Below are 24,198 nucleotides of genomic sequence, written 5' to 3'. Positions count from 1 at the left end.
TTCTTATTCAGAATATGTCTCTGACGTATTGGGAAGGATGGTGTCTTATGTGCCCAAGCAGTTTATAATCTGTGCTTTCTGGTAGGTTCTTCCTCAGATCCATGTAACTGATGGAGGTCCCCAAGGTGCAGGTGTCCTGGGTAAGTGTCATGCATGCTCTTTGTCCTCCTTAAGTGCCTCCATTAGGTTCTTCCATCTGCCAGTTGAGGAGACTTCACGGAAACAAAGGGGAGTTGAGTGTGTGTTGTGCAGACTATGGCTGGGGCCTGAGTGCATCACCCTAAATTTGGAAACCAGGAATCCAGAGTGAATTCAGGACCTCAGATTATGCAGAAATAAATTCCTACCCCCGAATGTGATCCCTATTCAGGGAAGGGGCTTCCTGATTTTGTGCCTGGGGTAACACTCAGTTACCGCGCAGTGACAGTGGCTCAGCGTTACACTGCCATGCTCCCCTCCTTGATGTCAGGAGAACACAACTTGGTGCTTCCCAATTGTATTCACCTAAGCAGAGGCCGGGCGGGTAAAAAGGGGTTTTTAAGGCCATGGTATCTGTGTATCTTACGTACAAGCCAATGACGCAAAGGTCTCGCTGTGATGCTTGCGCTGAATTCTTTCATTCTCACGTTTGCACAGCCTTTGTTTCTCTTCGCATTGTTTGTTTTTTTTTTCTCATTCCTTTCCTACCCGTTCCCGTGGGGAAGGCGTGCACTTGGAGGGGCCCTTCATAAGCAGTGAGAAGAGAGGCGCTCACCCCGAGCACTGCCTGCGCAGCTATGCGGCGGGGGGCTTCCAGGACCTGCTCAAGACCTATGGGTTTTTGGACAGCGTTAGCATCGTAACGCTGGCTCCAGAGATGAAGGGCAGTGGCGAGGTGATCTCGGAGCTTGTTAAGCGCAGAATATGCGTCTCATTGGGTAAGTACCCACCCGCCTCGCCCTTGTGAGTGAGTAGCTAGCGTGGCCAAGAAGGGGAGCTGGGTTCTTTATCTGCTTGATTTGCTTTGTTTAAAATTACATGTTAACCGCCCCCTCCCATCCAAATGACATAAACTAAAGGAAGGCGGCAACCAAATTGATCTCATGAAGTTAGCTAAGTTAAGATGTTCTCGGAGGATGTGCGGCACTAGAATTTAGCAATATTCACCATCAGAAAGAGACAAAGTTTACAATAAAGTTCTCAAGGGCATACTCAGCTGACCTTTGACACTGGTGACGCTTGCCTAGTGGTACACGCTGTCCCCAGAGCCCGAGTCCTGCTGCCGTGATTCGCCTAAGCTCCAGCTCGTTGGGCTGCCTATGGCCGAGGCTTTTGCTCATGGCAGAAACAGTGTCACTGCTGCATTCCTGTCCATTAATATTTGTGCACTATTTTTTTTTTATTCATACAGTGTAAGTGGGCAGCAGAAGTGCACGCTTTATAATGCGATGCTTGTCTTGTGCCAGTTGGGTTTTCCATTGTTAACAGCCATCAGTTTTCTGTAGCTGGACTGTGTCATGCAGAGAAATCCAGCCCAAAAAGCTGATTTTAAATACAGAATTCCAACTGGTTAATTCTCGACTGTTACTGTTTGTTCCAACTGATGTGAACACTGTGGCACTTTTAATGCCTTAGGAAAGTTTTATGTGAAATAGCTGCATATTATGCCCATCGCTTTAATTAACAAGGATTGCCATTTAGATATTCACCAAGATCTAAGTTTTAAGAATTTGGATTGGTTTTTACATATTTAAATATCTGTAAGTGTTTAACTGAAATATTTTTAAAAGTCAATAGCAAAAAAAGAAAAAAACCCGAAAAAAATTCCATGGGAAAAGTCTGATAGTGGAAGAACACTTTTAAGAGTTCAGTTCTGCGAGGTCACTTAGTTCTGCTTCTGTAACAAATCCCCCCTGTATCGGAAACAACATTAGGTACATGGAGTTGGTTCAGTGTAACAAATCTGTTGGTTTCCAACCTGTTTTCTGTACAAAGAGGAGCTCGTGAGTTCTCGGTTACATAGTGGCGAGGGGCAGCGGTAATTTTCTTAAAATAATAAAATGACCAGGGGAGGGACAGATGTGGCCTCCACTTTTCGCTCTGGCTGCAGTGGGGAGCAGGAAGTAATGTGCCATAGTTCAGAAGGGTTCCTGGCAGAAAGTCAGCACTAGGGGGGAGGATGGAGGGGGAGACATTTGTGCTGTTTCTTACCCCCGCCCCATGACTCACATTCTGGGTTTCTCTGCCCATGTGTGATGGATGTTGATTTCTGTTGGATTATGTATTTGTGTCTCTTACGGATGTAGAGATGTGTCCATGTATCTGGTGTAAGTAGAAATGTGCGTGTGACCGATGTAGGCATATCCCGCTCTTGCAGTGTCTCCTGCAGGAGCTATTCATTCTCTCCCCGCCCCCCCCCCCCCCCCATCATTACCCATTGTTTTGTTTTTTTCTTCCTGCTCAGGTCACTCCGTGGCTAACCTGTCTCAGGCAGAGGAAGCTGTCCAGCATGGAGCTACCTACATCACGCATCTGTTTAATGCCATGTTACCTGTGAGTACTGGAGGAGGGACATAGTGCAGCCTCATCGTTAATAGCTGGATTAGTCCTAGGGGTGGGGGTAAGAATTGTATTCTTTGCAAGTTCTGATACCTTTTTATTGCACCTTCAGAAGAATTATCCAAAGATGATGGCGTGTGAAGAAGGAACCACTTTGCTCTCAAAAGCTCAGGTGCAGCTTCATCATTAGATAAATCTTTTGTTGATTCAATGAAAGGTACTGCAGCCTGCCAAGAACCCAGTTCTTTAAAAAAGGTCTTTTCAAGATGTCTTTATTTTTTTTCCTAGCGTTTATTTGCCTGTGACTTGGAATGTCCAGAAGGGTTCTGTCGGGTCTCTGCGGCCAGTAACTTCCTGATGGCTGTGCCCTCTCTCTCCTTCTCCCTCTTTGTAGTTTCATCATCGAGACCCTGGAATTGTGGGGTTGCTGACAAGTGACAAGATCCCCAAGGGCCAAACAGTGTTTTATGGTATGATAGCGGATGGAATCCACACGAACCCTGCCGCCCTGAGACTAGCACATCTGGCACATCCTAAAGGTGTGTGTGGTGGCAATCGCTTCCTTTCCCGCTCGCAGGTCCGCATCACCAATGTTCTCCCAACTAGCTGGAGCCTTCTGATCTTGGCCAGCCCCAGCATGATGGATGAGGTGTTCTTGGAAGCCAGCGTTTTACGGCCGTATGGTGATGGGCTGCAGACCTGTGACCTCACTGTGGTTGAGTGGGGTTGGGCTTATGAATGCGAATGAGAGAGTAAAGAAAATTAGGGGCTAAAGACTTATAGAAACATAGAAATGACGGCAGAAGAAGACCAAACGGCCCATCCAGTCTGCCCAGCAAGCCTCACACTGTGGTGGTAGAGAAGACTGTGGTGGTAGAGAAGACTGTGGTGGTAGAGAAGGGGAGGGGCACATTTCTGTGACCCAGTGCTTTTACATATTGTCGAGGGATGCTCTTCTCTTTGAAGCAGTGCCCCACCATGGTTTTAAGGGTAGCTTCTCTGAGCCAGTACTAAATCAGTGCCCAGGCATGGTTGCCAACTCATTAAAATGTTTTATGTTTTTGTTGTTTTTTTTTTTTTTACTGATTGTGCCATAGCTATTTAAAATTTTGGTCCTAGCAGTTTCCTCTTGCTCCTTTTGGACTTCTAGCTTTCCAGCTGTGTTTGTACCTGAGCTCAGATCTGACACCTTCCGCCTTCATTCTCCACTACCTATGGCTTTTGTTTTTCCTCCTATTTTATATCCACTCCCAACTTGCCTAGTTCAGTCATTGTAGAGACAGGCCTTGGCTGGAGACAATGCACCAGGGATCCTGGAGCCCTGAACCACGGGCCCTGAGTTTGACCACTAGGTGTCGCCATTGTGCAATGCCTCCTTCTCCACCAGGGGGCACCGCAGCATTCTCAGATCTGCCAACCTGGAGAGCAGAAGACCGAAGCCAGGAATTGACCCTAGGTCTGTCTGCATGGCATTGCACATCACTGCCTCCAGACCAGCCTTGTACCAGGTTTTTATTGACATTCTGTGCAGAGTTGAACTTCCTGTGCTGAGATAAATCTTGGCACCTCTTTATGTGCCAAGACATCGTTCCCAACTCTAGAGTACAGCAGCCTCACAGAACCTGAGCCTACAGCTCTGTTTTTATATTTTGTTGCTGTTTTTTTTTTTTTAACTGACATCCTGGTGAGGGGCTGCTCTTCTTTCTGATTTTAGTACTGAGCCAATACCCTACTGTGGTATTAGGAGTTCCTATGATGCCGAAAGTTCACTGTTAAGATGAAATGTTATGCCAAAGTCCTGTCTAACATTTAGACCTTATAACGCTATGTGGCACTTTCAGAAAGAGCAGGGAACTTAATTGTGGTTTCCAAACTAGTTTCTATATTGTAGTACCTCTCCAAATTTCTGTTTTAAGTTAAATTTGATACAGAAAATGTTGACTTCCCCTCGTGTACAAGACTGGACTGTATAACAATGGCAGCTTCTAAAGTCTTATAACTTCAGAGCACCCTCCTTTCATTGGAAATATGCCTTCACCTGATTTTTCTTAACCTGTCCACTCAAATAGTACTACCATGGCGCTGCCGGATCAAGTGATGTGCTCCTTAATTCTTTTATTATCTGTGCCTTTGCTGGGGGAGGCTGCAATCCCAGCATTGACTCTGCCTGGACAGCAGTATCTGGAGAAACTCGTCCAAAGCCTGATGACCCTTCATAAGAGGGGGTTGTTTTTTTTCATTTGCTAACCTAATTTCCTATAACAAATCTATAAACATTTGAACCAGTAATCTCATTTCATTTTGCCTTGGCTCACATTTTTCATGTGCCTCCATCATCCCCTACACTCAGAATCCCGTTTTTCTTTTCGTATAATGAAACAAGCCAGTTCAGTTTATGAATTGAAATCTCAAGGAGGTCAGCACACATTGTGATGTCACTGAGCGTTTTTAAAGATATCCTTGGTGTTGAGCAGCACTTCTTGTCTGTAGGGAAAAATCATCTCAGATGCTTAATGATGCACTTATTACTTACACAGAAGTTGACGTAACGTGTCGCACCTTTTTATTTTTTCATGTCTCCCTGGAAATTCCCACCACTTCTGGTTCTTCTGGTAGGAGGAGACCTTTGCCTTAGGGTCACATGGTTGAGCCAGTCCAGGTTTAACTTTCACCTCAAGGTGAGGTGGGATTTGCAGCCCTGGTTTTTCCCCCTTCAACTCCCAGAAACATGCAGAAGGCAATTGTGAGAACTGTCCAGCCGGCTTATTAGGGAGAAAGCTGGTTAGATCAGGGGTTGTGAAAATGATTCCCTGCTGAAGAGGCTAAGTAGAGCAGCCTTGTTTCACTCCATGGCCATAATTATCTGCTGCAAAAAATGAGCATTTTGGGAGGTGGATTTGGCAACAGTAAACTGTGCGTCTATTTTACTTCTCCCACAGATAAAGTAGGGGCAAAGTACCCAGGCACTTTGCACTCTTGTAAGGGTTAGCACTCACTGCAAGTGACACCAGCACAAAAGTATCCACGCACCTTGCTGGCTTCATGAAATCCGTCCCTGCATTTATTGCTCGCAGTGGTCTTTATATTTTTGTAAGGACTGAAGAGGGAATTTAAATTAAGACTGGCCCAACTTCCTGCATCTGATTTGGGATCATTTGCTAAGCCGGATAGGGACAAGCCACCCATGAAAAAACCAAGAACTATGGGGTCCTAGTGAGACATGTGAGTGACTGTTCCCCCTTCCTCTCAGGCTTAGTGCTGGTGACGGACGCCATCACAGCCATGGGGCTCGCGCCCGGACGACACCCCTTGGGGCAGCAAGTGATTGAGATTGAGGGGCTGAATGCTTATGTTGCTGGTAAGTGAGAAATCATTTCGTTGACTCCCAGGTACAGTCATGCTAGGAAGCCAATTGAGAAGAAGGAATGTTGTGTGCCTTTATCTTTCTCAGAGGTCATGTTACTAATTATAAAAATACTGATTAATTATTGTTGCATAGGTCCAAAGGTTCAGCCATTAAGATAAGAGGAAGGAGATTTAACTTTATTCAGAGGATGGGGTGCATTGCATGGAGACTTGAGGGATATGCTGTCAAATGAGTCGGTAGTAGCCCCTTTGGAAGCCTTTGTTAAAATTAATTTGTACGAGTTCCTGCAGGATAAAGAGGGCTGCTGTTTGTTCAGATTCATGGGACCAGGGGAGGGTTAATAGATGCTGATGCAGGAGTTGCTCTGTTTCTTTTTGTTTTGTTGGGTGGAGGGGGAAGGAAGGGTAGTCCAGAAGAATTCATTTTCTTGGGGGAAACATAATTGACTAAATCTTCTTGGGGTTTCTCTCTTCCTCCTGGTTCAGGAGTCCTCATGAGTTGAAGCCCCCGCCCCCTGGCAGGAAAGATGAAAAGAAAACGCCAGGCAGCCCATTTGCTGCTGATCTCTAAACTCTCTAGTGGTGGCATGGTCTAAATCTATTACTTGCCCAGCTGGGGGAGGGCAGGGTTGCTTTCCTTTTGGCTGGGTAGTGTCACTTTGAATGTTGAGGATGGAGGTTTCCCTTTGAAAGAGATGGAAGCATGAGGCAGCAGGAGGCGTATTTGAAGACTGCGTATGGCTTCATTCTTTTGATGTCCCAGACTGCTGCAGCCACGCCCCCTTCCCAGCTTCTTTATTTACATTAGGAGGGCAGGTCCATGTCTTATTTGTGTCTGTCCTTTCAGCTCTCTCTGGTTCTTCCTTTGCCTTCCTTTTATGAGGGAAAGAGAGACTATGGGGAAAGATATGCACATAAGAGAATTGGCAGAACGTTACACTATAAAGATTCAGGTAGTCGTGTGGCCACTTCCTTCTCATCTTGGTCCACCCTTTAGCAGTCTGGGAGATAGTCTGTCTCCATGTGCCAGAGCTGTACTGTGTGGAGGCCTAACAGCTGATACAGGAAGGCATCATGGAGAGTGTGTGTGTGTGTTCTAATTGCCATTTTGATTCTAATATCAGGAATGTGTGCAGTAGGAAGTAGGTGTGTCCATTTTCAAGGAAACAAGCATGCACAATTGCACACAGACACAAAATGCTTCTAATCATTGTACGTATATTGATATGTTCAAATGACCATACACAGGGATAACTTTCATCTAAGCTCAGAACTGCAGTTTGAATTGGATAGCCATAGAAATGTGTTAGGCCATACAGTCTTTTTCTCCTATCTAGTTTGCTCATCCATACAACCCATTTCTGTCCCTTATATTAATAAGATCTGATGCCTCTTCTCCCTTTCCCAGGAACAAAGACACTGGCAGGCAGCATTGCCACCATGGACATGTGTGTGCGACACTTCCTGGAGGCCACAGGTGAGTCATAGCTGCTAAGCGTGAATTTTCTTGTGCACTGCTCTGAGCACTGCCCATGATGTAGAATTAATAAAAGCTGTGCTACTTAACATAAAACATGAAGTTAAGAAAAGCAAGTTTGCTTACCGTAAACGGTGTTTCCGTAGATAGCAGGATGAATTAGCCATGCTGTATGGGAACTGTCAATCAGGGCCCAGGAGGCGGAGCTTTTTAGTAGAGTTAAGATCTTTTTGATCCTCTGCGGCTGCGCGTGGGTTCCCGCGCAGCATCAACGGTTCTCCTCAGTCTGTAATTAAGCTTGAGCGTAGCGGGAAAAAACTCCATGACTGACAGGGAGGAGGGCGGGTCAGCATGGCTAATTCATCCTGCTATCTACGGAAACACCGTTTACGGTAAGCAAACTTGCTTTTTCCCGTCGATAGCAGGGCTGAATTAGCCATGCTGTATGGGAGTCCAAAGCTCCCGTAAGCAATGTCAAATGCTTGTAAGTAGTGTAATAGCGTGTTAGTCATGGTCATTACTTGGACATAGTGTGTAGAATCGAGTGCCCTAGAATGGCATCTCCCGCCGACAGCTTATCTATGCAATAGTGGGATGTGAAGGTATGTAGTGAGGACCACGTGGCTGCTTTACAGATATCCGCTGGTTGAACGTTCTGTAGGTGAGCCAACGATGTGGCCATTGCTCTCACTTGGTGGGCGTTCGGGGATGAAGAAAGTGGCATCCCCTTTTTCACGTAGCAGTATCTGATGCATTGCGCAATCCAGCTAGAGATGGTGCGTTTCGCTACTGGGAGGCCAGGAGCGTTAGGGTTAAATGAGAGGAACAGTTGCGAAGATCTATTGAGGGAGTGTGTTCTCCTTTTATAGTATGCTAAAGCCCTTTTGCAATCTAGGGTGTGCAGTAATCGTTCTCTCTCATTCGAATGAGGTTTTGGAAAGAAAATCGGTAAGTTAATGGATTGATTGAGGTGGAAGGCAGAAACTACCTTTGGAAGGAAGGAAGGATGAGTTCGTAGAACGACCTTATCATGATGGAACTGTAGATACGGTTCGTAGTGCACTAGCGCTTGTAGTTCACTCACTCTACGGGCAGATGTTATCGCCACAAGAAAAACTGTCTTCCACGTTAGGTACTTTATGTGTGCGGATTCCATGGGTTCGAATGGAAATAGCATCAGCTGGTCCAGTAGTACGTTTAGATTCCATGGAAACAGTGGTTTAGACACTGGTGGTCGTAAATGTAGGAGACTCCTGAAGAATCGAGATAGAAGCGGATGTTCTGCCACAGAGTGATTATCTAGAGGCCTATGATACGCTGCAATAGCGCTAAGATGGACCCGGATCGAGGAGGTGGCCAGTCCCGACTCATAGAGCGAGTGTAAATAGTCCAGTAAGGCAGTGGGGGAGCAGTCAATTGGCGAAATGTTGCGTACCCCACACCAGGTAGAGTAGCGCTTCCATTTGAAGGAGTAGCTTCTTCTGGTGGATGGTTTCCTGGACTCAAGAAGAATAGTTTGTACCGTGTGGGAAACCCCTTGTTCCGTTAATAGTGCCCGCTCAATCTCCACGCAGTCAGATGTAGGGATGAGAGAAGCGGGTGGATGAGAAGGCCGTCGTCCTGTAAAAGAAGGTCCGGACGGTCCGGGAAGCGGATCGGTTGTTCTATCGACAGACGTAGGAGGTAGCTGTACCACGGCTGACGCGGCCAGGCTGGAGCTATGAGAATGAGCTGACTGCTGTCCGCGATGCATTTTTGTAACGTTTTCGTGATTAATGGAATCGGTGGAAAAGCGTACAGGAGCGTTGTGTTCCAAGGAATCAGGAAGGCATCCTGCGCCACTCTGTGTTGACTGGGTCGGATGGAACAAAATTGAGGAAGTTGAGTGTTGGCTTCCGTGGCAAATAGATCCATCGTTGGTGTTCCCCAACTGGCGAAAATGTCTTGTAGGACCTCGGGATTGAGTTTCCACTCGTGTGGATGAAATATTCGACTCAGTCTGTCCGCTCTTGTGTTTGCAATTCCCGGCAGGTAAGAGGCCTGTAGGTGAATGGAGTGTTTGTGGGCGTGAGCGAAAAGCTGCAGCGCCTCCTTGCAGAGGGACCAGGAACCTGACCCGCCTTGTTTGTTGATATAGAACATGGCTACTTGATTGTCCGTGTATATCATGAGCCTCCGGCCCCGGAGGTAAGTCTGAAAGGTGAGTAGGGCGTTTCGAATTGCCCTGAGCTCCAACAGATTGATTTGCAGTTTTTGTTCGTCGTGTGACCAGAGGCCTTGTGTCTCTAGGGAGTCCAGGTGCGCTCCCCAGCCCCTCCGTGATGCATCCGTCGTAAGGACTGCATTGTGTGGTTGTGGGTTGAACGGCGCCCCCTTGGTCATGACTGGCGCCTTGAGCCACCATGCGATGTCCTGTCTCATCTGGGCAGTTATAGAAACCCGTGTGTGTAACGGTTGCGTGTGTTGAGTCCACTGGCGTTTCAGACCCCACTGTAGGCGTCGCATGTGGAGTCTCGTGTTGGGGACTGTGAAATTCGCCGCCGCCAAATGACCCAACAAACGGAGCACCGTTCGAGCCGTAGACGTTTGTATATGCTGTAGTGTTAAGAGCAGGGAGTAGATGATTAGTCTCCTGTCCTCTGGAAGGAATGCCCGGGCCTGCCTCGTGTCGAGACGTGCCCCAATGAACTGTAGAATCTGTGCAGGCTTTAACTTGGATTTTGGGTAATTGATGATCAAACCCAAGTGTTGCAGACAGGTTATTGCAGTGTTGAGGTGCGATTCCAGAAGCATCGGATCCGATGCTACTAACAGCCAGTCGTCCAGGTAAGGGAATATTGTTAGACCCTGTAGTCGAAGATAAGCCACCACTACTACCATGCACTTGGTGAACACCCTGGGTGCTGCCGACAGTCCAAAGGGTAGTACTCTGTATTGGTAATGTTGGTTGCGATACTGGAAACACAGGTATTGCCAACACGAACTGTGGATTGGGATATGGGTATACGCATCCTTGAGGTCTATGGAACACATCCAATCCCCCTGTTGCAGTAATGGGAGGATGGACTTTAGGGACACCATCTTGAATTTCTCTCGGACTAGGTGCTTGTTGAGTTCCCGTAGGTCTAGAATGGGACGTGAGCCCCCCGATTTCTTTGGGATGAGGAAATATGGGGAATAAAACCCCTGGCCCTGTTCGTTGTGAGGAATATGGCGAATTGCTTTTTGGTGAAGTAATGTGGTCAATTCTTGGGCCAATAGGGTTTGACACGGTTTTCCCTTTTTCGGGGGAAAATGAGGAACTGTGGGTTTGGAGAGGAAGTGTAAGTGATATCCCTCCTGAATTATGTCCAGAACCCACTGATCTGTCGTAATGGTTTTCCACGCATCGCAACAAGCTGTCACCCTGCCCGGGGGATGTTCCGGTAAGGATGGAGGTAGAGGTGGCAATGGAGTCAAAAAGACGGAGTTGTTTTACTTGGGATTGCCGTCTGTTGCTGTTGCTGTGGTTGACGTTGCATTCGAGGTTTTCCTCTTCTCTGTTGTTGTTGAGGCGCATTGTTATGCGCTTGCCTCTGATAAGGGGTGAAGGGTTGAGGTCGGAAGGTTTGATACGACCTATACGGCCGTCTATTGTACGGTTGCCGGCGTGCTGAAAAATATCGTTTCGGAGGCTGCGGAGCAGCCAGTGATTGTACCGCCAGCGCCTGATCCTTAAGTTTGCTTACTGTGTCATGCAATCTATCGCCGAACAGGTTGTCCCCTGAGCATGGTAAGTTTGCCAGCTTTTCATGTAGGTCTTCCCTAATGGCACTAGCCTTAAGCCATGCCAGACGTCGGGCCGAGATTGCCATAGCGGAAGCTCTTGTAGAATTCTCGAACCCCTCATACACCGCTCGTAACATATGCCGTGTACATTCCTCCATATCTGTAATGGGGGACGGCACCGTTTGTCCCCCTGCCGTAAACATGCCTTTGGTGGCTTGCAGACACTCGTACAAATATTGCACCATGTAGAAATGGTGATGATTAATTCGGGCTGTGAGCATCGCATTTTGGTACATCCGTCTTGCAAAATCGTCGAGACACTTATTGTCCTTTCCCGGCGGAGCCGAAGTGTGCGACTTCGCCTTTCGAACTTTTTGGAGTGCGGACTCTACCACAACCGATTCATGTGGTAGCTGTGGCATGGAATACAAGGATGGTTTCTGTAGCTTAAATTTTAAGTCCGTTTTCCTAGATACTGCTGACAGTGTATAGGGGGTGTCCCATGACTTTTGCAGAACTCCATGCAACACAGTATGTGGTGGTAAGGCGGACGGTTCCCCCGGAGTGTCGAAGATTTTTAACAATCCAAACGTTTCCGCCCTTGGTTCCGGTAATTTCTGGACCTCGAGCTTCAAGATGTTACCCATTTTGTCCACAAATTTCGGGTATGTGAGATCCTCCGGGGGAGAGTACGGTTCCGGCGGCTGGTCCGGTGGGTCTGAGGGGTAGCCCATCGAGGATGCCGGTGACGAGTGTGGCGATATGGACTCCGTGTGGTGGGACGGGGAGTCTGCATACCGCGGTGGAGAGGGAGAAATAGAGGCTGGTTTACTCAGTGGCGTGGTGTGTGTCGACTTCTGCGGAGTAGTGGCCTCCGGAGGAAGGGTATATGTGGACCTCAAGGTTTCAAAAAACCCCTCCAGAGAATGAGTTAGGTCCCAGAACGCCTTAGAAGCGTGTTGTGGCATTGGCGGTGGTTGGGTCCTCGTAGGGGAGTGAAATGGAAGAGGATTGGTCACCTTCGTCTGCTCCGAATGAGTTCCCCAACTCGCCTCACTGTGACGCCTAGAATGTGCCGAGACTGCAGAGCTAGGGGATTGCGATGAGGAGATTGGAATCACCCTATGCGAAGAGGAAGCAGAACGATGGGAGCTACTCCTAACATGAGATGACGACGAGGAGGAAGATTTCCGATGATGGCGATGCGTGCCTCTGTGCCTCTTTGCGTCGCTCTGCTGTCCCTTCGGGAGAGGCGATGACGGCGAACGAGGATGTCCCCTCTTTCTGGAAGAGGACGCGTGGACCTCCTTTGTCATGTGGCCTAACCCAGTCCGCTCGTACCCGCTCAGGTCTTGGGAGCTTTCACTTCCGGATTGGGAATGTCTCGTTCCGTGGAGTGTGGTCGGTTTAGTGAGCGGTCGCGTTGCTTTCGTCGAGTCCGATTGCGGACCTTGCGCTTTCAGCTTCGATGTAGCCCGCTGAGAAATCCCTTTTTTATGTGGTTCCCTTTTTGAGCTAGGGACCGCCCGTGATTTTGCTGTCTCGTCAGGTTGTTTTTGTGTTTGAGTCGGAGACGGCGCCGTAGACTTCGGCTTCTGTGCCGGCTCCCTGTGTTTTGGCGTCTTTCCAGGTTCTCGGAGCTTCGGCTGCTGCCCCGGCTCCGGGTGTTTCGGCGCCCGCCCCGGCTCCGGGAGTTTCGGCGCCCGCCCCGGCTCCGGGTGTTTCGGCGCCCGCCCCGGCTCCGGGTGTTTCGGCGCCTGCCCCGGCTCCGGGTGTTTCGGCGCCCGCCCCGGCTCCGGCGGGTTCGGCGTCCGCCCCGGCGCCGAGTGTTTCAGCGCCGGTCTACGATCCCTCGGCTCCGTGTGAGTCTGCGCTGTATCCGAGTCCGGCTCCGGCCGGCTCCCCGGCGCTTGGAGTGATTTCGGCGCCGTATGAGTCCTCGGGGCCGACTTGGATGTACTAGGCCGGGATACCTTTCCCTGCGCCGACCCGGGTTCCCCTTGTGCTTTGGTTTTGGAGAGCAACAAGGTTCTGACTGGAATCTCCTTTCCGGGTCCCTGGGAATTGGGTTCAGTCAACGTAAATTGTCCCTGTAACCCGTCCTCCCTTTCCTGGGAGTGACCAGGGCCCTGGTCCTCCGTTGCTCTGGGCCGTCTCTTCGCGTCCCTTACCTTCGGGGACTGAGGATCCCATGAGGAGGCTCTCTTTACCATCAACGTTTTTAATTCTTGTCTCGGCGAAGAGTGAGTCGTCGAAGTCCTTTCAGCAATCGCCAGCCAGCGATAGCTGCGATGTCGACGAGCTCTCGGCGACATCCTGTCGCAGTGTTCGCAAGTAGTTTGGGGATGCTCGCGCCCTAGGCACCGATAGCAGCGATCATGTCCATCCGTGATGGACATGATCTTGCCACAGGGGCAAGGCTTAAACCCCGACTGCGGTTTTGACATTTTTTTTTTTTTTTTTTTTTTTACTGTTTGTCTGAGGAGAAGAAGCCCCGCGTGCGCTCCCGCGCGCGGAAAAAAACAGACTGAGGAGAACCGTTGATGCTGCGCGGGAACCCACGCGCAGCCGCAGAGGATCAAAAAGATCTTAACTCTACTAAAAAGCTCCGCCTCCTGGGCCCTGATTGACAGTTCCCATACAGCATGGCTAATTCAGCCCTGCTATCGACGGGAAATAATAATGATGTAGCCTGACCAGCTGCTCCCTGCTCCTGTTAGCCATAAAGGTAATGGCTCTCTGGGATTGAAGGTCACTGTGCCCAGCTTCTGTTCTCACTGATAGTGAACATAAATTATGGAAGCTTGGAGCACTGTGCCAGCTGAAACTTCGTCATCTGATTTTGAAGATCATGGCTGTGAGATTGGTTCGTCTTAATTGTAAAAGTGTTGGCTGGTATCACTTCCCCACATTGCATGTTTTACAGTGCATGCATGTGTCTCCTCTCCAGGGTGTAAGGTAGAATCTGCTCTGGAGGCGGCTTCTCTTCATCCAGCCCAGGTGCTCGGAATCGAACATAGGAAGGGGACCCTGAACTATGGTGCAGATGCAGGTAACTGCTGCTAATGCTTCCATAATAGCCCAGACAGTCCATATTTCTTCCCCTGTGGTCAGTGCTCCTTCCTCCTCCTATCAGGTTCTTGACTTTCTTTCTACTCTCTGCCCAGCATGAGCAATTTTCCTTTCCTTTCTGATTCATATGGCGAACATTACATATCTTTTATTCTGCCTTTTACTCTCTTACTTGCTGCAATCAGTTTTGTATTTAAAACATTTATAGCCCTCTTATAGCGAACCAGCTGAGCTGTGCCCTTTTTCAGCATGCTCGGTCTTCCTTGCCCACACTTCCCTGGACTGTTGCATGGATGTGCTTGTTTTACTCCATTAGTTCTACACATCCTTGTATCCTACCCCCACATGGACAATGTCCTACAACTCAGACAGAAGGCAGTGACAGAGGATCAGGACTGACCGATACAGATAATATCACTGAGATCCAGCAAAGAACAGGAATTTGGAGGTTCTTTCCTCAATCCGGTCAGGATTCTGTTTTATTAATCTTTGCTCCCAATAAAATATGTACTGCTTCTCTAAAATGTATTGACTTTCTGTCTTTCCCAATCTTTGATTCAGTAAGTACCTTGGGAATAATCTGTCCCTTTTTGCTCTGTGGTCTTCCTGACACCTCAAAATGGGCACTGCCTTTATCTGAGAGTTCCCTAGGCATCTAAGCATGGATAATTCATCTTTCCCCTCATCCAGATATGGAAAATGCCTTTCTACCCTTACATTCAAGCCTGCTAAGCATCCAAGAGTGAATAATGCCTCTTGCTCATTAATTCTGGTGTTTTCTGGGACTCTGTGCTGAGATGATGCCACTGTCCCCTTCAGTGTATTACTGCAGAGGTATATTTTGAGTCCCCAGAGAAGCTAAATGAGTGAGTGACCATTTCAATTTTCCTTTCTCGTGTTTCTCCCTCAGATTTTGTATTGCTCGATGATGACTTGAATGTGAAAGCTACCTATATTGCTGGGGAGCAGGTATGGAGAAAAGACCTATTCACACTGAGGTCACCAAGCAGGATATCTAAAAACTGACTCTGCAGGTGATGATGCAGGACTTCTGTCTCCCGTTGCTTCTTCCCCTCCCCCCTCCTCCAATCCAAAGATGGGTCCCTCAAAGCACAGATTCAAGGACCGTAACATCCAGTAGCCATGGCACCTGATTCCAGCAAATGTCTTCTCATATTTTATTCCTCCTGCTCCTCGTGGATATGGACACCGAAGGCCACAAGGGGGTGGAGCATAGACCAGACTCAGCCAAGGTTGATGTGCTGTGCCGGTTGCTACGTTCATTGACTGGGTGAACCAGGAAAGGGGGAGTTGATGATATTGGGAGTTTCTTGTCTTACAACGAAGGAAACTGAATGGTCTCTCTGTTAATCCATCCCTTTCTACAGTACTGTGTTAGGCAGCTTGTGTATGAGATACAGTCTGTCCAGAAGTATATGGATATGTACATACTGAACATATAGCATTACTTCTCACGCTATGTGACCTTATCATACATGAGAAACTGTTAGTGAAGGGTCTGATCAGTCTGATGCATTCTTTAAACACTCCTAGTGGGCTTTCTGGGGCTTGTAGTCCTTCATTTGGCAAAACAAAATCACAGGATGCAGTTAGAATGGGGTGCAAGAAAGCCAGAAATTTCAACCAGCCCGGCTTGAACTAGTTTAATTGCAAACACTAGGGGGAGGAGTTCGCGTCCAATCTTTAATTTCATTGAAATATGTTCATTTTGTAAAAATTCCCAGGATTGAATACCCAGCAGAAGCTGCTAACTCAGTATCAGAAGGCTGTATTATGGGGAGAGAGGAGGGAATACAAAGTGAATGAGGGATGCTTTATGAAGTATCCAAGATGGGTTGTGTTGTATGATGCTGCTTCTGGCTCAGTTCTCTTGGAGCCCTTAATCTCCTTTAGCTGCTTATGTTTTATCGCAGACCTCTTGCCTGCGTATACACAGGTTAGGGAAGATGTGGATCTTGGATCTATTGAGCTAGAAGGGATCATAGAAACTGAACTGAAATGGATTTGGTGTGAAGAGCGTTGTGACTGCCAGGTTTACACTGTGAACGTCTCCACTGTAGCACTTCTGGAACCCTTCATTCATGGGCCCAGCTGATCTAGAACCTACAGCCACAGCATAAGGTGTCCAGTCCCTGCTTCATGTTCAGTGCCACCATTCTTTGCTTCCAGGTGTCACCTTTTCTGACCTACCAGATTCTACTCTCTACCTGTGGTATAAAATTCCACGTTACCACTCCCATTGTCTCTGCCAGTGTAAGCTGCCTCTGCTCCATTAATGTGGGCACTCAGTTTGCAGCTGCAGAGGTCTTACCATCTCTTTACAATATCCTGGAGCACCGGGAAAATGTTTTTTTATGTCAGTATGGGGAGAAAACTGTAATACACTGAGTTTTAGAAAAGAGAGTGATTTTGAGCCCTCTAAAAACACAAATAACACTGTAGGTAGATTGGATTCCAAGTCACCCAGTTATCAGTTTTTAGGTGCTAAACACAATGTAGTGGGAGGGGCAGGGTATGGGTTCAGTCTCCTGCGAAGGGTTTATGGAAATCCTATGCTAGAGAAGAAAGACTAAAGAAACTGTGCCTGAAACACCATCCTAAGAGAATAGCGCGCCCTAAACCACCTCGGTGATAAGGCGTATCATAAATAAATGTTATGTTGTCACAATTGAAATGTTTCAGTGTTTTTAAGTGTCCAGTCTCTTATATATTTCTTCTATTGTCTTGTTTTTGTAGTTCTGTCTGTCTCCCTCTCTTGTCTCACTGTGCTTGTGCCTCTTTTTCTTTTGCTCTCTGTCCTCCCCTTTCCATCTCCTTATGTTTTCTCTCTCCCAAACACTTTTCTAAAGTTCTGGCATCCTCTGCGGATTTCTTTCTGACTGTGTTGGGAAGAGATTATATATTTTCAGTTTATTCTTTGAAAACAATAATGCCATGAGAAAAAGTGAAATGTGTTTCTTTAAAAGAAATAAAGTAAACAGTGCTTGATTTTTTTTTGAGCGCTTTCTCCGCTCTTGAAATGCTGCTTCCGTTCTATATGTAATTCTGGCTCAATTCTGTATTTCCTTCCTCAATTATATCATATCTGCAGTCCAAGGTGCTGTCTCCAGAGATGCCAGATTTAGCTGAGATGTTGTCTGTCCTGTGTCAGGTCCACAGCTTCCTTGGCTCTAAAGGACATGGCTGAGGACAGAGAGGGTTTTCATGGGACATGCAGGCCTGCCCCCTTCTGTGAAAACAGTTACCCATTAAAACTAAACTTTCTAGACTAAAATTTAGAACCAGAACAATATGCAATATTTTTTATTGTGATATAATCTTTTGCATTCAAGACACTAATATTGGGCAACTCTGATGGGTTTTATGGTAAGAGTGATGCTCCCACCCTCCAGTTAACGCATAATAAAGCTCTGGAATTTGTTGCCAGAGGATGTGGTTAGTGCAGTTAGTATAGCTGGGTTCAAAAAAGGTTTGAAAAAGTCCATTAACAGCTATTAATCAAGTTTACTTAGGGAATAGCCACTGCTATTAATTGCATCAGTAGCATGGGATCTTCTTAGTGTTTGGGTAATTGCCAGGTTCTTGTGGCCTAGTTTGGCCTCTGTTGGAGACAGGATGCTGGGCTTGATGGACCCTTGGTCTGACCCAACATGGCAATTTCTTATGTTCTTATGTTAGTATTTGGGCTCACACCTTGGAAAGTGTGAGCCAAGCCCCTTAACTCACTGCCCATCTGCACCCTGCCAGGGTTATGGCAATATCTTCTTATAACAGTGGTTTCTGTTTAATTTGTGTAACTTTGTTACTTCTCAGTTGTTTTATATTAACTTCTATATAATTTTCTAAATTGCAATAGATTCTGAGCAGTGGTGCATGCATTACTCTTCCCCCCCCCCCCCCCCCCGTTTGGGGCGGGGGAGAGTAATCCAGGAGGACGGGTTTGTTGGGGTGGGGAGCTAGCGTGAGGGGATCAGATGGGAGGAGGAAGTGAAAGGGAGAGTGATTGGGGAGGGAAGTGAGTGAACCAGGATAAGTTTGCAAGTGAGCTGGGATGAGGGAGGAGTAAACCAGGGTAAATGAGCGGTTTGGGGGGGGGGGGGGGAAACAGGGGAAGTAAGGGGTTTTGGAGGGGGGAAGTAAACCAGCGTGCGTGAAGAGCTTGGGTAGGGGGAGGAAGTGAAAGAGGAAGAGTGAGGGGTTCAAAGGGGCTTTGAAAGAGGGGGTGGGGTTGTGATTCTATTACTAAACATTTTATTTACCACTTCCTATACTTCAGGGAACATGCCCATTCTTGACTGGGCTTTTACTACTAGTAAAACAAATAAATATACAAACAGAAACCATTCAAATAAAAAAAACAAAAATGAACTTAACAGTTTAATACACTAAATAAATATAAAGCAAATATACTTAGAGGCAAAAATGCATAATTTAAAATGTTTTTAAATATATCCAAAGCAGGAAGCCTGTGAGGGAGTCTATTGGACTGTTAGATAATTGAAGGGTTAAAGGGGCACTTAGGAAAGATAAAGCCATCCCGGAAAAGTCTGAATGAATTATTTTCTTCGGTGTTTATTGAAGAGGATGCTGGGGAGATACCTGTGCTGGAAACTATTTTCAATGATGATGATTCATAAGAACTGATACAAATCATTGTGAAGCTGGAAGATGTAATAAGGCAGATTGACAAATGAAAAAGTAGCAAATCACCCAGATCAGATGGTAAGAACATAACATAACATGCCATACTGGGTCAGACCAAGGGTCCATCAAGCCCAGCATCCTGTTTCCAACAGTGGCTAATCCAGGCCATAAGAAGCTGGCAAGTACCCAAAAACTAAGTCTATTTCATGTTACTGTTGCTAGTAATAGCAGTGGCTGCCAACTTAATTAATAGCAGGTAATGGACTTTTCCTCCAAGAACTTATTCAATCCTTTTTTTAAACACAGCTATACTAATTGAACTAACCACATCCTCTGACAACAAATACCAGAGTTTAATTGTGTGTTGAGTGAAAAAGAACTTTCTTCAATTAGTTTTAAATGTGCTACATGCTAACTTCATGGAATGTCCCTTTGTCTTTCTATTATCTGAAAGAGTGAATAACTGATTCACATCTACCCGTTCTAGACCTCTCATGATTTTAAACACCTTTATCATATCCCCCCTCAGCTGTCTCTTCTCCAAGCTGAAAAGTCCTAACCTCTTTAGTCTTTCCTCATAGGGGAGCTGTTCCATTCCCCTTATCATTTTGGTAGCTCTTCTCTGTACCTTCTCAATCGCAATTATATCTTTTTTTGAGATGCGGCGACCAGAATTGTACACAGTATTCAAGGTGTGGTCTCACCATGGAGCGATACAGAGGCATTATGACATTTTCTGTTTTATTCACCATTCCCTTTCTAATAATTCCCAACATTGTTTGCTTTTTTGACTGCCGCAGCACACTGAACTGACGATTTCAATGTGTTATCCACTATGACGCCTAGATCTTTCTTGGGTGGTAGCACCTAATATGGAACCTAACATTGTGTAACTATAGCATGGGTTATTTTTCCCTATATGCATCACCTTGCACTTGTCCACATTAAATTTCATCTGCCATTTCGATGCCCAATTTTCCAGTCTCACAAGGTCTTCCTGTAATTTATCACAATCTGCTTGTGATTTAACTACTCTGAACAATTTTGTATCATCTGCAAATTTGATTACCTCACTCATCTTATTTCTTTCCAGATCATTTATAAATATATTGAAAAGTAAGGGTCCCAATACAGATCCCTGAGGCACTCCACTGCCCACTCCCACTGAGAAAATTGTCCATTTAATCCTACTCTCTGTTTCCTGTCTTTTAGCCAGTTTGCAATCCACGAAAGGACATCACTACCTATCCCATGACTTTTTACTTTTCCTAGAAGCCTCTCATGAGGAACTTTGTCAAACGTCTTCTGAAAATCCAAGTACACTATATCTACCGGTTCACCTTTATTCACATGTTTATTAACTCCTTCAAAAAAGTGAAGCAGATTTGTGAGGCAAGACTTGCTTTGGGTAAAGCCATGCTGACTTTGTTCCATTAAACCATGTCTTTCTATATGTTCTGTGATTTTGATGTTTAGAACACTTTCCACTATTTTTCCTGGCACTGAAGTCAGGCTAACCTGGCTGTAGTTTCCTGGATTGTCCCTGGAGCCCTTTTTAAATATTGGGGTTACATTAGCTATCCTCCAGTCTTCAGGTAAACACCCCACAGTTCTGAAAGAATTCAAATATGAAATTGAAGATCTGTTACTGGTACTATCTAACCTATCATTGGGATCATCTGCCATGCTTGAAAACTGGAAGGTGGCAAATGTAACCCTGACCTTTAGAAAGGGCTCCAGGAAACTATAGACCAAGTGTGTCTGACTTCAGTGCTGGGAAAAATCATGGATACTAGTCTAAACAACAAAATCCCAGAACATATAGAAAGATACGATTTAATAGGACACAGCCAGCATAGGTTTACACAAAGGAAAACTTGCTTCACCAATGTGTTACATTTTTTGAAGGGGTTAATAAATATGTGGATAATGGTGAGCTGGTGGATGTAGTGCACTTGGATTTTCAGAAGGCTTAACATACCTGGGTTTTAAAAAGGTTTGGCCAGATTCCTGGAGAAGAAGTCAATAAATTATTATTCAAGCAGAGTTACTAAATAGCCACCTCTTATTACTGCGCAATAGCAAGGGATATAGTTACTGTTTGGGATCTTGCCACGTACCTGTGACCTGGATTGGCCATTGTTAGAAACAGGATACTAAGTTGATGGATCCTTGGTCTAACCCAGTATGACAAATTATGTTCTTATATTCTTTTTATATACTAATTCCTAATGAACAACTTGTCATTTTTCAAGGCCTTGAAGATTAAAAAGGCCAATTTGAAATGACAGTGGAACTGCACTGGGAGTCAATGGAGGTTTTCTAGCACAGCTGAAATGTGATCCCTGCAATGTTTTGAATTAGCTGTAATCTTTACAGCTATCTCTTAGGTGGTCCTAGAAACAGAATTGCACTAATCCAATCTTGGAAGCATTGATTATTGCAATCAAGTCCCCTTCCTTTAAATATGGACAAAGTTGATGGGAAGAAGAAAGGCTGAAAAAATGGATGAAAATGCTCCAATTAGCTGAGTATGAAGGCTTATGCTGCTGTTACCAATAGAGGCCGGTTCTGATTGTGTTGGAAGCCCAAAGGAACAACAGAAAACTGCTGAGCTAAAACTATGAGATTTATTATTTATTTATTTTTTGTTTTTTATATACCGATCTTCTTGCATTGGATACAAATCAAACCGGTTTACAGTGAAACAATTAAACTTGCCTGAGAGCATTACATAGAACGAAGAACATATAAAAAAACTTTAAGTAACATGGTATTGAAGTATACATCTTATACTAGATGCCTTGCAAAAAGCCGTTAAAATTAAAAGTTAACAAGCAGTTGAATGCATCGAATGAATTTGGGCTAGAGTGCAGGGGGATGGAGGATAAGAGAAACAGTGGATCCAGAATTGGTGGATTTAGGGGAGGGTTTAAGGGTGGATTGATAACATATAGAACAAATCATAGATGATAATTAACAAAAGATACTGAATCTCTAACATTATACATTTAACAATAATATAGTAATATCAAAAAGAAACATAAGACTTAACTGAGTTTTATTGCACTGGAACAAACAGTGGAAGGGGTCACATCAGCAATTATTAACAACATTCAACAAATTTAATTATACAAATGCATAATTAAAATAAATGCTAAATATTCAATCTAAATGTTAAATTTGCTTTGTATAATTCTATGAACTCTTAGGATCCTTCTGTATAATAAGTTATCTGTGTTGCCTTGTTTGAGAGTGAGTATTCCATCTGTGTTGACTAGATTATTTCCAAATTATTTTTCTTCTTCTATTATTCTCTAAAACAGTTTTTCTCAAGCCAGTCCTGAAGTACCTCCTAGTCAGTCTGGTTTTCAGGATGTCCACCCTGAATATGCATGAGATAAATTAGCATGTAATGGGTTTCCAATGTATGCTAATTTATTGTATTCATATTTATTGTGGCTATCCTGAAAACTCAGCTAGCTCTGGTATCCATATGACAGGTTTGGGAAACCCTGCTATAGCTAAATTATTAAGAATATAAGATATGCCATTCTGGGTCAGATCAAGATCCATCAGGCCCAACATCATGTCTCTAACAGGGGCCAGTCTGGGTCACAGTAACTGGCAGATTCCAAAAAAAAAAATAGAACTATTTTTTGCTACCTGCAGGGAGAGCAATGGCTTTCCCAAGCCTACTTGTTAATATTTTAAGGACTTCTCTAGGAACTTATCCAAACCCTGAAATGCAAGTTGTGTGCTTTGCCAGCGTCCTCTGACAATAGATTTCACAGCTTGATTGTGCATTGAGTGAAAAAGTACTTATTCTTGACATTCTTGCTTATTCCTAGGTAACTACTATTCCCAAATGCAATAAAGAAATATTATGGTTTAAATTATTTTATTATATATGTGATGTACGTTGCCTTAATTCAAACTTTATTGCTTATGTGTAGCAAAATAAACTATACCACTGTTGTTATATAAGACCAACAGTTTATGGCTGAGATACCAATGAGACCCATTCTTGATCTTCCTCTCTTCCTACCTCCCCCTACTTGATCCTCACTCTGTCTCTTTACCCATATGAGAAAAAAAAAGTGCAAAACTTGCTAGGCAGACTGGATGGGCCGTTTGGTCTTCTTCTGCCATCATTTCTATGTTTCTCCCTTCCTCTTAAATCCCCTGCCATCTCTCAGCCTTTCTTGCCTTCTCCCCAACTCTAAAATTTCTGCTTCCTCTTCTCCCTCAAATCCATATTTGACATTTCCTACCCATAAAACTCCCAAAAAAACAAAGCAAACTTGAAAAAAACACGGTAGTTGTATTAGGCAATATTTTATATGCAAAATAATTTTATATGCAAAATAATTAACATTTTAATTAAAATAATTAACATTAAATAAAATAATTAACAATTACCGTGGCCTCAATGTCATCCACTATACAAACTTATTATTTTTGCATCATTTTTGCTACACTGTAAATATTTTGCTATCAGTTAACTTCCCCACTTCTCCTTCCAGATCCCAGTTATTTACTTCCCTGTTTTATTGTAACTGTCACTCTCCTAACTATGCTCTTGTTAATGTGGTTTGAGTTTTCTCTAACTTGCACACTTTGTTAAATGTAAATCGGTTTGATGTGATTTTGATCATGAAAGCCGGTATAGCAAAAATAATAAATAAATAAAATAACATTTATGCAAAGGTACTACATCATTACCACCAAATGTAGCCCGACTTGCAGTAAGGAACGAATCTGTGCCTATAACTCATCTGGGTTAAGTCTTTTCAATCAGGGTTTCAAATGTTTTAATTCAAAACCTCTTTTTTTTGTCTGTGGGTCTTGACTAGATTATAAACTCCAAGGTGCAGGAACTGTTTTTCTTGTATGTCTGTGAACACCTGCTAGTACTATACACATAATTTAAATGAAAGTTTAATCTCCAGTTTACATGTGCATCAAAGCATGTCTGCATGGATTCAAATCATGCCGAGTAAAAAACAAGTACTGTTGCAAACATAAGAATGCCATATTCTTATGCCATTCTAAAACAATGTTATATTCTCATGTTCTTATGCCATATTAAATTCTCCACTAAACCCATGAAATTTGAAAACCCGATCACTCACCAAAAATCACTAAGAATTAAACTTTGTCTCCCAATGGGAGCCTCAGGTAACCAAGGACACTTTCTGGTTACCAAGGACATGATGGCTGCTCCTAGTCAGCAGGTTCTCCCACAATGCTCTCTGGGAGCATGTGATACATAGGTCACGAAAGTCCTGCACTGTCATTGGTCACGCTTC

General features: G+C 44.9%; 1 protein-coding gene across 4 annotated transcripts in view; it reads left to right on the top strand.

Annotated features, from left to right (window-relative positions):
* The window catches only part of AMDHD2 (amidohydrolase domain containing 2), a 46,992-nt gene extending 29,762 nt beyond the window's left edge, over positions 1-17,230 (top strand). For 3 of the 4 annotated variants that reach the window (XM_029576994.1, XM_029576996.1, XM_029576995.1), the window contains 8 exons: positions 86-140; positions 705-917; positions 2,444-2,532; positions 2,933-3,077; positions 5,789-5,896; positions 7,313-7,381; positions 14,100-14,201; positions 15,132-17,230. In XM_029576994.1, coding sequence (XP_029432854.1) covers positions 86-140; positions 705-917; positions 2,444-2,532; positions 2,933-3,077; positions 5,789-5,896; positions 7,313-7,381; positions 14,100-14,201; positions 15,132-15,247 — 897 coding nt within the window. In that variant the 3' untranslated portion in view covers positions 15,248-17,230. The remainder of the gene's footprint in view (positions 1-85; positions 141-704; positions 918-2,443; positions 2,533-2,932; positions 3,078-5,788; positions 5,897-7,312; positions 7,382-14,099; positions 14,202-15,131) is intronic. The other variant, XM_029576997.1, reaches the window with a different exon arrangement.
* The last annotated feature ends 6,968 nt before the right edge of the window (positions 17,231-24,198 follow it).

Source organism: Rhinatrema bivittatum, chromosome 14 (assembly GCF_901001135.1).
Source record: "Rhinatrema bivittatum chromosome 14, aRhiBiv1.1, whole genome shotgun sequence".
NCBI lineage: Eukaryota > Metazoa > Chordata > Amphibia > Gymnophiona > Rhinatrematidae > Rhinatrema > Rhinatrema bivittatum.
The sequence above is the reverse complement of the archived record's forward strand: the minus strand, read 5'-3'. Positions and strand labels throughout refer to the sequence as shown.